Source organism: Crocodylus porosus, unplaced genomic scaffold (genome assembly GCF_001723895.1).
Source record: "Crocodylus porosus isolate Cpor-Errol unplaced genomic scaffold, CroPor_comp1, whole genome shotgun sequence".
NCBI classification, from domain to species: Eukaryota; Metazoa; Chordata; order Crocodylia; family Crocodylidae; genus Crocodylus; species Crocodylus porosus.
The window spans coordinates 508,035-523,189 of record NW_017728933.1 but is presented as its reverse complement, the minus strand read 5'-3'; the positions used below and the strand labels follow the sequence as shown (position 1 = coordinate 523,189).

At 43.5% G+C, this 15,155-nt stretch overlaps 1 protein-coding gene and 1 long non-coding RNA gene across 2 annotated transcripts in view; both read left to right on the top strand.

Moving 5' to 3' along the window:
* LOC109317308 overlaps nucleotides 1-14,584 on the top strand; it is a 14,931-nt gene extending 347 nt beyond the window's left edge. Inside the window, exons 2-3 of the long non-coding RNA XR_002103017.1 lie at nucleotides 469-475; nucleotides 14,514-14,584. This is a non-coding gene — a long non-coding RNA (uncharacterized LOC109317308). The remainder of the gene's footprint in view (nucleotides 1-468; nucleotides 476-14,513) is intronic.
* On the top strand, nucleotides 6,233-10,631 carry GKN1 (gastrokine 1). The gene is made up of 6 exons (XM_019545913.1): nucleotides 6,233-6,244; nucleotides 6,640-6,693; nucleotides 8,053-8,187; nucleotides 8,589-8,699; nucleotides 9,454-9,595; nucleotides 10,418-10,631. Exons 1-6 carry the CDS (start codon nucleotides 6,233-6,235, stop codon nucleotides 10,498-10,500), a joined length of 537 nt encoding a protein of 178 aa, XP_019401458.1. The 3' UTR covers nucleotides 10,501-10,631.
* Nucleotides 14,585-15,155: the final 571 nt, after the last annotated feature.

The following is a 15,155-nucleotide window of genomic DNA, read 5'->3' as shown; positions in this document are numbered from 1 at the left end:
TCCACAGATAACAGTTTTAGGGAGTTTCAGCCTGCCTGCTACTCATCCTGTTTTTCCAGTATTACAGGAGGTTACAAAAAGTTCAGGAAAGGGTTACAAAGGTTCAGGAAAAAGTGGGGGGGGGGGCCCTGGCTCGCCCAGAGCAGAGGGGCTTCTTTGACAGGTGGTCTTCCATCCCTCTGAGTTACCTAGGGTTATGCCTAGTGACACCAACAAGCAGAGTAAAGATACCAGGAGGAGGAGAGGTAAAATTTGTATTATACATCGATGATATAAATGTAGTAGTTAGAGATAGACTTTCAGTGGAAAGAATCTTAAAGTATAAAGTATGGACAAGTGCCAGGGGCTAAACTAAATACATTGAAAAGTACTATAATGGGAGTGGGGAACTAGAGGGACTTGGAGAAGTTGGAGCTTCAAATAAGAGAGAGTGAAATTAGAGAGCTAGGGATCCTGATGGACACCAAGAGGAAAGGTGCTAAAGGGACTGTATGGAGCCGGGCTGTGCTGCTCAAGTAGGGAGAAGAGGGAGCCAGCTCAGCTACTAAAGCCCCTGGCAGCCTCGCCCCACACTCCTGCTGCCCTGCTCTGGGCCCCACCGATGCTGGCCCTGGTGCACTGGTGCAGGCCCCACACTCCTGCCCAGATGTCACTGCACTCCACACGTCCACTCGCTGCCCCTTCCCCCCGCTAGCCACAGCCATTTCCTCGACTGCCAGCCGGCACCACATAGTTCCCAACTGCAGCACTGAGACTCCAGGAGCTGGCTGGGCCAGCCCTGAGGACTAGGGCAATCACCCATGGTCCTCCCCTGCCTCCCTCCCCTACCTCCTTCTTATCTGTGTTTCCCTCCACACAGGGAGACAGGAACAGTCCCCAGCCAGAAGCTGGGGCTTGGGGGTGGGGGTGGGGCTGGGCCGGACTTGCTGCTGTTTAGTTGTGCCCCTGGCTCCCCCTGGGTCCTACTGCCCCTGGCTCCTGTCATCTTTGACAGACAGCCAGGGGCAGATAAATGTTAATTTTCTAAATTTGTTAGGGGCCCTGTGTGCCACATAGAATGGGCTGGTGGGCCAGATCCAGCCCATGGCCATATTTTGCCCACCCCTCCTTTAGCACCATGCCAAATAAGGCTAATGACACATAAAAAAATAATTAATGCAAATTCAGGTGAAAGAAAAAAAAATTAAGAAATTTCCTTCAGTGAATCACCATTTCTTTAGAAGTTTTTAATCAATATTTACTTTGGCCACAAATGATAAGCTGAAATCTCGAACTGAGTTAACTTGCTACCACCTAAAAAAGCAACAGAAGTAGGCCACGCCAAGCTTTCTCCGGCACTAACATCTACCGGTGTCTGGTGGATGTGCCACCAAGCATTTTATGCTTCACCTAAATGTAACTTTCTTCCTAAGTTTGCTGATAAAATGTACTTCTTAACTCAATGTTTATGCCTCCAAGTGAGTCTGGGTCAAACGGGAGCCTCTCACATCTACTCATAAGAACAAGATGTGGCAGGGGTGGAATGGGGGTTTCCCTTTGGAGATGGCGTCTGGTGGAGGTTAGCACTGGAGAAAGATAAAGCCCAAGTGAAGATCACCAGGCCCTGAGCTGCTTGGGAGCAGCTGCTCAGGCTTAGATAGGCACAGGGTGCATAATGGGACCAGCTGGAATACAAATGCTTTCTCCAGAGAAATTTCAATTCTTAAGCCAAACAAAAAAAACACTTATATTTTTCAATTTGGGAAGGCTGCCACAGTGCCCCACAGAAGCTCCCAAATAGCTTTATCCTGTTTCTGTTCCCTGGTGAAGCTAATTTTCCCATAATCCATGATCCACCCTTTTCCTCACCCTTGTTGAGAGGGTGATTTTTTTCCTGTTTTCTTGAAAACTATTATTTTGTAACAAACAAAACCAAATTTTTGTGGGAAAGTAGTCTGGGCTGAATTGTTTTGGTAAGCCCTTGTGTCCAAGGTTCCCTCTAATCTGTATGTGTGTGTGGCCACGCACAATAAAATTTTTTGCCGTGCAGTAACTTTTTAATGCCATGCACCTGCCCAAAAATGAGCTGGGCTGTGGCCTCCTACAGCCTTTGGGCGTGGAGTGCAGTGGAGGCACCAGGGCTGGCACGGGACACTTACCAGTGGTAAATTACCATTCAGCTGCACGGTGGCCACTTGGCTCCACTCCTCACTCCTCTGCTCCACTCTACTCCTTATTCCTCGCCTCACTGGCAGGTCTGTGGGGAGGAAGAGCAGCGCAGGGCAGGCAGCGGCTCCTCCCCGAGGTGAAGTGGGGGAGGCTGGGGCAGAGTCAGGCACCACATGGGCTCTGCCAGCTCCAGGGAACTGCTTCATTCCCCAGCCCCTTCAGGTGAGCTTTGCCCTAAGCCCTGGCACCATGTGTCTCCCTGTCCCAGGACAGTTGGAGGAATGGAGAACCTGCCTTGTGAGAGGAGATTGGTGGGTCATAGCCTCAGGCTTCAGGGCTTCTGCTGATCACCTGAAGGAGCAAGGAAGAGCTTGCCCCTCTCAGCTTTAAGCCCTGGACATTGGGCACAGCCAGAGGGGGGAGAAGGGCTGGGAGAGGGGGTGCTGGTGGCCCCCAGAGATATTGAGAGACCTCCCAGGTACAAGGACTGTAGGGGCTTTGCCTGCCTATAGCATGAGGCGTGGTCAGTTGTCTAGGTCTGTTTGACCTAGACCTGCTACTGCCATAGCCAAGGTCTCAGTGCTCCTGTTGTGTGTCCCACGCCCATCATGTGGACCACAGTGGGGTTTTGTGGCAGGGGCTGCCCTGGATCTACAGTGTGTGAAAGGGGCTGGAGTGGATGTTGTGGACCCCTTTGCACAGTTGTCTGCCAACATGTGTAGGGGCCCTGCCTGGGATTTCCCAGCAGGTCCCTTCTAGTCTTATGCTCCTGAATGCAGGCATTCCCCTGGCATGTGCCAAAAGGGGGAGGCAGGACCAATTCGGGAATGGACCACAGCACTCCAAGTACCATTCCTCAACCCCAGGGCAATTTCACTTGGTGAGACTTGGCCAATTAATGGCCTGAAGTAGAATAATGGAGCCCTCCCCAAAGAGAAATTCCAGACAAGTTTTTACATTATATGACTACAAAGCCCCAAGTTGCTGTTAAGGAGTATCCTAAAAATTTAACACGAGAGCCATGTGAATGCTTATGAAGCTTATATATTATCCCTGGTTCAAGTTACAGGGTTGTAAAATGCTGCTGCCAGATAGCAGACTGGATCCTGTCTTCCTTGCTTCAGGAATCTGTTCCTTGGTGCTTGATATATGAAATTATGCAGAAAGCCATAGCGGGAAGCCAGAGAAACCTGAAAGTACTTCTGGAGTAGAGTGCAGAAACCAGTTGGAGTGAAGCATACAGCACAACAAGAGACAGAAAATTTGGCCAGGGGCGCAACAGCCAGCCTCTAAGCTTAAAAAAATTGCCTTGGGAGTTATTAGCCAGATGGAGCAGAGAGAAAATTGTTTTTTTTAGCTCTGCCCAACAGATCCAAGCACAGGGAGCTCCATGAGATTCATTTTATCTAAACAAGAAGAAGGGCTTAGGGCAGGGGTGGCCAACCTGCAGCTTCAGAGCCATATGTGGCTCTTCTGAAGTCAATATGTGTCTCCTTGAATCTTTGCACAAGCACACGGTGACCATCTTCCATTTCAAGGAGACGCATATTTACTTCTGAAGAGCTGCACGTTGGCCACCCCTGGCTTAGGGTATGGATATGCAAAGCTTACTGTGGGAGAAAGTAACACATGCTTTTACCTTCTGGTAAGTGAAAAATAAAGCTAAGTAGTTTAGACCTCAGTGGGCATGTCTACACAGTGCAAGTCAGCACTGTTCAGAGATACCTGAGGTAGCTTTGGGGTTCAAATGGACCTCATATGGTCATGTAGTCCAGCTCCCTGCTCTAGGCAAGATCATCCCCGATGAAACCATCCCAGTCAAGTGTCTGTCTAACTTGCTTTTGAAAATTTCCAGGGAAACAGAGTCCACCACTTCTCTAGGTAGCATGTTGCAATGCTTAATTACCTTCATAGTTCTTCATAATCTCCAACCTAAAATTCACGTGCTGCAATTTGAGGCCATTGATCTTAGTTCTGTCCCCTATGGTTCCTGACCCAGAAATAATATAGCTGTGTTTTGACTGTATTTATTTATATAATCTAATCTGGGTAATTACCTCTCCTTGATGGCACTGGACTTATGATCCAGATACTTTGCTCTGGGCGGACCCAAATTCTCAGACTGACCACAACCTTTCCATTTGATAACAGAAAAATCTTACTGATACACAGTGATAGCAGATAAGAATAATGCAAACAATTCTACCGGCCCCAGGACTGGCATCGGAGGGAAGGCACGTCTGGCCAGTACACGAGCTTCACTCTGAGGTTCTCTCTTAAATGTCAGATGTCAGCATCCTGGAGGTTGGAGGCCGAGGCCCCCCCTCCTCCCCAGAGGGGTGGGTGAGATGGGCTGGTCGTGTACCCTCTGTCCATGGTGGCCTTGGGTTCCCCTCTTGGGGACCTTTGGCTGCTCTGAAATCCCTCCTTTTGTGTTCTTTTCTCTTCCTGATGACTCTCTGGCCACCACTGATTGGTCTCTCTGTGGCTGTCCTGCTGTTCACATTCTGTTCTATCAGCACATTCCTTTGTTTCACAAGCCCAACACGTGCACGTATCCTAATTTGGGCTTTCCCAGTCTTCTTCTAATTTTACCTGTTCCCCAAAACTGGAACTCGCAGAGGCCCTTTTACTGCTTTTTTAATGAAAGGGAATGGACTTCCTTTGAGCTTTTAGGATCATTTCCTTGAGGAACAACCACTCACCTTGTACTCCCTTCCTCATTGGACCACGGTCCCGCAGGGCCTTGCCAACCAATCTCCTAGGTTTGTGGAAGTCAGCCTTCCTAAAATCTAGCATTTCTACCCTACTGGACGATTTCCCTAACTTATGGTGGATGGAGAAAGTGATCATCTCATGGTTGCTGTCACCCAGTTTCCCTTCGATCCTCAGGTTTCTCACTAAATCGTCTCCTTTTGCCAGAACCAAGTCTAGGAGTGCCTTGCCCCTAGTCGGCCCATAGACTTCTTGAGCTAAACAGAGTTCCTCAATGCAAGTGAGGAAGCTTTGCGAGTGATCGGATCTGGCTGAGTGTTCATCCCACAAGATGTCTGGGTAGTTGAAATCACCCCTAATGACCATGCTCTTAGAGTGTGCAGCCTCCTATGTTATGGAACAGTGCAGTACATGGCTTAATTTTGTAGTCTGTGTGTCTGTTTGTTGCTTGCCTGTGTCAGACACAGCCAAAGTTTGTCACAGACAGGCTTTTTAGAAATCAATTAACCCTTCCTGCTATGCTAGACCATTATTTTAATGCTTATCTACTTTACCTACAAGCCAATTCCCAAAAGCAAACCTCTAAATACCATTTTCTAGCCATCACTCCACTCCTGGTTAATCTGTTGAAAAGATGGTAAGACTTTTTTTTCTGCAAAGTTCTTTAAAGCTAGAAGGAGGACAAGGTGGACTCTCCTGCGCTATTTCTGTTCCCATTTTTTTCTGACTGAGAGGGTCCCCTGCTCACACAGATTTGGAAGAGATAACTTTACCCTTTATCAATATTGTGAGGTATACAGCAAAAGTGGTAGGCAGGGCCGGACACAGGCCTGGGTGAACCGGGCAGCCACCCATGGCCTGGAAAGAAAGGGGGCCCAAAAATGGTAATTTTAAAATTATTATTACCATTATCTCTGGTGAAGGGGGACCCAATACTAACAGTTCTCCTGGGGCTGCCAGGAGTCTAGGTAAGGTACTGCTGGTAGGTGAGACAAGGCATTTAGTCACTGTTTCTCAAGGTGACTATTATTTGACTTTAGGGATTGAATAGGCTCGGCTAGATTAAATATCAAGCGCACTGATGAAAGAAATTGGATCACTAGAAACCTCTACATTACAGAAAGTACAAATGGATCATTACAAATTGACCTTTATGCCAGGCTCTAATGGGTCAACTTCAAACGCCTTGTTTGCAGAGTAATTCTTCAATGATAATACACTGCTGTACACATAATTGACTACACACCAGTAAGATATATTTATTTCAGTATCGAACCTTCCCACACTTGATTTCAGGAACCAGTGTATATAAAGTAGGGGGTTTTGTGTGGCTCACTCCAACAGATCTTGAAGCTCTTCAGCTATCAAAATGAAGCTCACTGTGAGTATATATAATTATCCTTTCATAAGAATAATACAGCATCCAAGTTGTCTGTGACCCTATACTGTGGTCCTTTACACCTCCAGAACCGGCAGGAATTTCAGCGGACCTACACTGGTGGGTCAGACTTATTGCGGGGAAATTTAGTTCTCAGAGGTTTCACTCCTTTAGGAAATTCAGCGTATCACAGACTACATTAGCATAAAGATCTGCGAACTGAGGCTTTATGTGAGACTTTTATGTATCCTGAAATTTATGCCCTGATCTAATGTCCATTGAACTGAATGGAGTCGCACTAACATAAAGTGGAGTGAGAGGGGTGGATCAAACACTTTCTTTAGCTTAGTATGAGAGGGCTTGGTATATTTTTTGCCTTTCTCAAATGTTTGTTTCAGATTGTGACTGCTGTGCTCCTGGGAGTTTTCTTGGCTCCATCTCTTGCTGTCCAAGTAAGTTCAACATATAATACCACTCTTGTCAGCCGTTTCTTTTCTGCTTCATATTCTGTGATGTGACAATCCATATTTCTTAAGGAAAAAATCTAAAATTTTCTTTGTACACAAAACTGCAAGATCACAGGCGTGGGTTTGCTCAGTAAAGAAATAATTATTCAGCTAGCCTATTAAGAAAAGAAGTTTGTCTAATTATGACAGGTAAGAAAGAACAATGGAAAAAACTGGGTCACATCTGTTGCAACTTTCCAAAATTCAACCGCCTTAATATTGTGCTGACATTTCCAAAACATTGTGGTTATGGTTGAATTGCTAGGAGGGAAAGAAAGATTTCTTCCATCAATGTATAAAATTCCACACCAATATGATAAATACTATGGGTCTGATTCTTATTTTTATAAGCCCCTGTATGCTGTTTTTATTCTGTAAAGGACAGCAGGGACATATATAAAATGTGGGACCAATTTAAGCTCCTTTTACACCATAAGAGGACCTTTGTTAAATGTGAATCAGGCCTTTTAAATCTATGGTGTTTTATAATAACACAGGAGAATTAATAACAAAAGATATAGCAGTTTTTATGAATGTTTCTGCACATGCAGTAATAAGAGGTTGAAACAATATCAAATGCATGTAATCCATTGGTAACTACAAAGCTAACTCAAGCTCATTGCAGGCATCCAATTGATTAGGCCCCAGTTATTAAAAATAACAAGGTCACTTGTTTTCAAACTGGCTTTTAGCTAGGAAGGAATTTTCTCCCTGTTGAAAATGAGTGTAAATTAGTATAAGGTGTAAAGTAAAAATTAATGCTACAAACGCACAGGACTCCACACTTCTGAGCTGGAAAATCTGTTATGGATGATCATACTTAAATGCTTACTCAGGAAGAATTTTAATTGAAGCCAACTGAACAAAACCTTATTGAGTTCTTACTCAGGCAAAATAGGCAAAACAACTACCGACCTCCAGCAGATCCATGCTGAGGACAAAGTAAAGCAGACTGAGAGCATTTCTGTACTGCACAATGCTTTTTAAAGCTATTTCAGGTAACAGAAGCAATTGAGTCATGTTACCACCAAGCTCTGCTGGGACTAATTAGCTCTTCAGCGAACCAGGGAATATTAGCCCTTGCAAAGTGCTGTGCTAACAGTTACACTGGGTAGCCAAGGTAGACCTGGCTTGAGTATGTTGGCATGATAGTATCAGTGATCTCCAAAGGCAGAAACACCCTGCTACATTGCTGTAATACAGTTTAAGAGCAGTGGATCTCAAAGCACTTGACAGAATAGAAGTGGATTAAGCAAGCTGGCTGTGCAAAACCTAAAAGCTGGTTAATTTTGTTTTTAAATTCAGGATGTGAATGCAGGACAAGCCGACTCTGACAGAAAATCCCATCAGGGTGTGTCTGTCGACTATGATAAGAATGTGGCTATTGTTACATCAAACAATGGCCAGCAATCATGGGTCTCTGTTTTGGACTACAAGACTGTAAGTGCAAACTACTATAAATGTGTTGCTCTTTTATTTATTTATCTTTTGGGGGTAGGTCTTTTTTTAAGGGAAAAAGTTTTATTAAAGTGTATTTGTCTTCAAAGATGAACTAGAATTGCTATTATTTATTGAGAAGCCAGGTTTTGCGGGTAATATCTTTTAGTAGATCAGCTGCATAACAGCGAGGGATAGAGAGTGTCCTTCCTCAGCTGTAAGGAAAGAAGCATGTACAGCCAAAGCTAAATACCAGATAAAATGATAGTTTGTGTTTAACTCTGTATGTAAATGAAAAGGTAAAAGAACTGAAGAGGGGTGCAAGTTAGGAGCACAGAGTGTTTGTCACTTATGGAGGAGCTGCTCAAACAAAATCCCTAAATAGCTGGGGTTTTATTTTATAGGGCTTTTTGGCAACCAGGATATTTTCCAAGAAAACCTGCATCCTTGTTAAAATGAACAAAGACAAGATGCCTGGTATTGAGGCTCTTCCCAAAGCCCTTGATGAGATGAAGGTAAGGTGAAAAGAGAATTGGAGAAATGATGGGTGGGAGAGAGGAAGTGTTCTTCCAATACTACAATGCAAAACTGAAAATATATGATCTTAACCTATTGGAGATACTGCTTGTTGGGATTTGTTTGTTGAAACAGCTTCCCCCTGGAAAGTGCTATTTAGATAAAACTTACTTTTTTGTAAAATCATATCAATTTCAATGAAAATTTTCATTTAAAAAAACTAGGAAAAGAGTGAGGAAACAGGTTTTTTTGACGTGTTTGGAATGAACCATTCCCATTTTTCTTGTTGAAATGACATTTGGGTTATTTGTTTCAGGGTATGTCTTAAAAAATGTTGTGTTTTCTTGAGGGTGATTGTTTCTGTGATTTGGGGTTTTTTGACTGTGTTTCAGCGTAGGGTGAAGTTTTTTTCACTCTGAATTTTTTTAATTAATTTTGTAACTCTCTATCAGGAGATGGTAAGGGAGAATAGGGAGCAAATCCACCAATGCAATGGAAGTTTCTGGCCAAATATGAGCGTCTTAAGATTCAGCACAAGAATTAGGAAGGTCCTTGCTAAAATATTGGGTGAGCCACTCTGCTTCCTAGCCATCCGTTTTATAGTGTAGCACCCGAGTGCTACTTTCGCCTGTACCACACCATGCACTGTCTCAGAAATGTCAGAAATAGGAGTACACATTTTTTATAAATGAATGAAGCTGTTCATTGTATTGAATGATGTTGAATGACTGCACCTGCCTTATTGATGTTTAGAAACCTGAAGGTCAAAGGCCTCCTCCAAATGAGTTGAGATACACTGTCTCAGAAAAGAAAATCCAGGACATCACCCAATATGGAGAAGACATTGCTGCTCTGTGCCATGGCTTGCCTGCTTATGAGGCTCATATGATGCAGGGTGAGTACAAGTCCTGCTAACTACTGATACAGTAAAACCATATAATCAAACAGAATAACTATTTCCGGAATATTCAGTATAAAGTGAGAAAATGAAGGAAGGTATCAGAACCTGAGCCAGATCTGAACCAGAATGGTTCAATCAAAAAGCTCATATCCAAAAAGTCAGTTTGATATAGTACTATGCTTTGTAGCTGCTCCAAGTTGGAGTTACACTTTTGTGGATGACACCTACCTTTAATAGTAAGGAAAGGAGTCAGCATGATATTATGGAGTGAACTTGGGACCAGAGTTCAAGGATTGCTATCTTCCCATCCATGAACTGCTACTGATTGGATGTGTGTCCTTGGGCTGGTCACTGAAACTGCTGCAATGGAACTAGTTGCACACTTAAAGGTACTTAAGGTGTTTTGCTGGACTGAGTCAGATGACTCAGTACTTTGTATGTTTTCCACACTTAGATTATTCACTTACTACCTCATAAAAAGTGGACATGAAGATTAGCTAGCTCATGTTTCTGAGGCTCTGTGAAAAAAATTAGAGCTTCAAAAGTGCCCAGTCTAATCATTAGAAGTCACTCTTAAGAAAATGAATCAGCACATATCAGAGTATTTGATCAACTGGATTTGTTGAGTGTGAAAAGAAATCAGTTAAACATTTTACAATCTTTTCTAATAACAAAATTCCTTGAACAGAGTAATAGAAACGCACTATTTTAGATTCATGTTGTCCTGCTGTAACAAAGCAGACGAGAATGGATGAAGCATTGGCTGCTGTTGTGGATGCCATCACCTAATGATGAACTTGTTTTTTTCTTTCTAAGGAGCAAACTTTTTCTATTTAGGAGGATGTCTGAATCTGAACATCCTGTACATCCTACGTATGGACTTATGTCTTGGTGTTTAAAAATAAGTTTTGGGCTGCCCTGAACCAGTCTTCCAATTTCCCCTGTGACTGGACAACACCATTTATCTTAGTGACATTCCATCTTCTGAATATTTGACTCTGTCTTCCCTTTATGATTTCTATGTCGAAGAAACTTAGACTGAGAAACTAACTTTCAATTAAACACATTTAGTGTTCATGTCATATGTGTCTTGTGTATTTTATTTATACTCTTCATCAGGCATAGCTTGACCCCACGCTGAGTCAGGAGATAGTGTTACAAACAAATAAAGGTTGAGTTTGGTCAATATGCAGGTGGGAGATCTTCCAAGAAAACCCAGGAGCTGCAGAAATTGCCACTGGATGGTGAATTTCGATTACAGCCAACATGAGCTGTTTTCAAACCAGCTATGTAATCTCATCAGTGTTAAATTCTAGTTCTCAAAATTTGTGTGTTTAAATGTTCAATTCCAGTGAAACATCAGCTATATGTTTTTGATGAAAGAATTCTGTTCTAGGCCAGAACAGAGCATACCAAATTATCTATGTGTTTGGACAATACAAGCAAAGTAATAAAGGTATCATTCCATCCTTTGCATCTTCACACACAGATGCAGCAATGGGGAGAGATCTTTGTAGCCATTTGACATCTGTGCAAAGTAGACATGACATGCAGCTATTTGTGGCCTCTTTCTGCTCCTTTTGCATAGATAAACATGGCGTTATTATTAACTTCTATGCTAGGTTCCCCCTCATTGAATAGGACTTTGCTGTGCTTTACATACAAACACAAAACAAGAATCAGATCCTGTGTCTATGCAGTTTAAATATAAGGCCAAGATTATATGTACAATAACAAGCAGACAATGGTGCATCTAAAGCCTGGGTAGCCACCAGAAACTCTGCAGTTGATCCTGGAAGCTGAAGCTAGTTCAATTTAGATTGAAAAAATATGAATATTTAAAAATGGAGGTTTTAACAGGAAGCACAATGTTCTATCGATGGCTGTGATAGATTATCTTTATTGAGTGATTTTTTTTAATCAAGATTTTGTGTGTGTGTGTGTGTATGTGTGTGATTAAAAAAAATCACTCAATAAAGAAAATCATATACACACATACACACCGGGCCATAGGGCTTCCTTTTAATGCCTATTTGAACTAGGGAAAAAAAATGATATATATATATATATAATGTTTTCTAGTTCAAAGAGGCATTAACAGGAAGCCCTATGGCCTGGTTTACGGTCCAGCCAGCTGATAGTTCTTTCTGGCCTTCAAACTAATGAACGATGATTCTAGGAATTCTAGCAGAAAACAGGCAGCCATGTACAGTTGCTTAGTTCCCACCACATTTTTTTAACTAACCTCCAGAAGTATGAAATCAAAATGAGTTTCCTTGAAAAAGTCTGCAAAGGTGTCCATATATATTCCGGATTATCATAAATCAACCCTACTGGATAGGACTGACCTTTTTCTACTGCTTGTGCTACTGCTAGCATTTCCCTATCGTTGTTTCTCCAGATTTTCATTTCTCTTAATCCTTACATTCAGCCGTGGTGCTTGTCTTATCTGGACAAGACAAAGAGTGACAGAAAGAGGCACAAATCAAAGGTCAGGATGAATTTTAATTTATTTTTGGAATTCTTGCCCTAACCTACTTTCTCCCATTCTAGTACTGTGAACAAGAATGATAATTATTCCCACCAGGTAGTTTTAAAGCCAGGTTTCAGCCACATGCTAAACCACTGCTCAGCAACAACAAATAGACCTGCCATCTGTCATAACGAAGTCAAACCTACAAAATTTTTGAAGAAACCCAGTCTAGAATAAATCTGACCCATCAATAGGTGTTTCATTCATTGTTCTATCCATGCCTGGAGCAAAGCTGTCATGTCATATTACCCCGTCTGGTGGTTTATGTCCCTTAAGCACACCCCCTGCAGAGCATATGTACAAATGTGATGCTTGCTGCTTAGGTTTAAAGACCTTTCTGAAGATGACAGCACTACAGAGCAGATACAAAACGAGAGATGACAATGCAAACTCCCAGCACTTCACTGTCATTTGAGTTTACCACAATTCAGGCCTGAAGGAACCAGCTCTTAGAGTAAAGAATAGTTATCTACTTACCTACTGCTAAAACGTGTTCACTTGTACGCCATTATTGAAGAACGGGACAGTTTTTTTACATCTCCTAAAAGTACAAATAAATGTCTAATGTGATTGTCAAAAGAAGTCAGATGTGTGTTAAGTGGGAAGCAGAAAATCACTTGGGTACCAGACTCAAAGTTAGGCACTTTTAACAAGCCCACTAGTGGCTTTTGAAATTGCATCTTTTGGCACCTTAATGCCTTTGAAATTCTGACCCCATCTAAAGTGCTTTTAAAAACCTAGCCTTATAAAATCCCAAGTCACTTTTGAAAAGGAAACCTAGTTTTCTAAGTCACTGGCACTTTTGAACACATTACCTTGTAGTATCTCATTGTTTTCTCTGTGTTCCCCATTCCATCGGCTTGGTTCATTTGTTGCCTATAATCATACACTTAGATTGTAATCTCTTCAGGAAGAAAATTCATCTTTGTTATCTATCATACAGGGCCTGCTATATAAAAATCCTAATCTCAGATCAGGGCTCTCAGGACTGTGGAAATGCCTGTACTAACCTATTAAAATAGGATTCAGGACAGAATTTAAGCAGATACTTAAATTCAAGATACAGTTGGCATCTGAAGTGCTTTTCTACATCGGGCCTTCAGGCAATCAGAATTAAAAGTTCATGATGAAATAGGTGAGGTCAAAGTTAGGTCATAAATTATTATATTTTAATCCCTCAAACATAGGCCTTGTCACTTCAAATGCACCTCCTGGGCATGTGGCCTCAAATGACAGACAATGTTCGGCCAACAGTTTTCTGAGAGGAACATACTGAAAAACATTATCAAGATTAAAAAGGAAGAAATTCTTATGTATTGACTCAAACTCCACGACCAATGTAATGCTCATGTCAGGATAATCAGTCACTTCCAAAGAAGTCGTGCAGAAAAAGTGGTCCCCAGGAAAATGTGGCACCTGGCTTTGAAAAGACATACGTAACAAAGAAACATTTAGTTTGCTATAGTTTTCCTTAATAAGAAAAATATTTTATTTGTGATGTTTGGTTCAAATGCCACCCAAAAAGACATGTAATGCCAGACCAAGATGCATACAAAACCATTTTCCCAGTGTTTAGTGTGTCTGGTATTAAACTGAGCTGAAGTCAGAATGAAAACGTGGATAAGTATCTGGACAGCTTCATGTCCCTTGCGGCAGGGCACCTGTGGTGCCTCCACCCAAAGGGCCTGAGCAGGCAACAGGGGCAGCCTGGCGGTGGCTGCACTCCCCAGTCAGGAGTCCCATGGCCAGCAGGAGGCTGCCCGACTGGGGAAAGGGTTCAGGCTCCAGCAGTAAAGCCAGCAGCAGCTGCTGCAAGCAGGGGGAGGCAATACAGCACCTAGTGGGAGCTGTTGCCCATGAACACCTGGAGGACAGGGGAGGAACTATGGGGATGGCAGGAGGGTCCTGATCCTGGGGCATGACGTAAAACTACACCCTGCTAGGGCTGGACGGCGTGGTGGGGCGGCTTCTGGCAGGGCAGATTTCAGGAAATGCCACACCTGTGCCTCCCCAGCAAAGGGTGAGTATGGGGCGCCAGAAAGCCTCAGCCTCCAGTGCCTGGTGGATTACCTCATGGAGGGGACAGGCTAGGGGAGCACGCCCTGAGAGAAAGGCACAGGGGTGCAGGCCCACTGAGTGAGACCTGGGGCAGGGCCCAGGCCCGCTGAGTGGGGGCCTGAGGCAGGACCCAGGTAAGTCGACAGATGCCGGAGGCCCAAAGGTGCATAATGCCCAGAAGGGTCCAGGTAAGTTGACAGCTGCCTCTGTCACAGGAGGCCTCAGGCATTACCACAGCCGGTGTCAGAGGGGGGAGCTGCAGGCACTGCTGCGACCTCCTTGCTCCCAGTACCAGCAGCAGCCTCACGGCTGGCTGAAAAGAGGCTGCGTCTCAGTTTGGGTGGCAGGGAACTGGCACCTCTCCCTCTGCCCCCTCTTGCTCCCCGCCCAGACGCGGCAGCACTGGCCTTTCCAGGACGCTGCATGTTTTCCTGTGCTGGAAAAAGTGTCCAACTGTGTGTGGTGTGTGTATGCGGAGGTGTCTGTGTGTGCAATCTATCTAATCTGTGCTGTGCTTTCCTGAACTGTGCCCAGCAATCACACTGTCAGGCAAAACACAGATTTCTTTTTCTTCAGGTAAAAAAAAAAAAGAATAAATTCAAAGGAAAAAAAAGAAATGATGTAGGGATAACAATACTAGTATTGAAGTTAGGCTAGTATAGCTAAGCTGTATCCTATCTAATCCTTTGCAAGCAAAGGACACACTCCCTAGCTAGACAGTAGCCACTAGGAAGCAGAGTCAGTGCCTGACTCTGGCGAGAGACAGCCTGACAGCTTAGGCACTCACATGCTTATAGGCTGCTTTTAAACTTTTTAGGTCCTTCTGATGCAAAAAAATTGCGGTTCGTTTCTTTTGGAGGCTCGCGAATAATAATTTCTCAGGCACACACTATTAGCAGAACAAAAGGTGTATTTGCAAATAGGGTCAGAGCAGAGACAGAAAATCTCAGATTACTCTGCCCC

Coding starts and splice junctions, on each gene's coding strand:
- GKN1 (XM_019545913.1), top strand. Junction 8,188..8,588: donor CTGTTTTGGACTACAAGACT/GTAAGTGCAAAC, acceptor TTTATTTTATAG/GGCTTTTTGGCAACCAGGAT. Junction 9,596..10,417: donor TGAGGCTCATATGATGCAGG/GTGAGTACAAGT, acceptor TTTCTTTCTAAG/GAGCAAACTTTTTCTATTTA.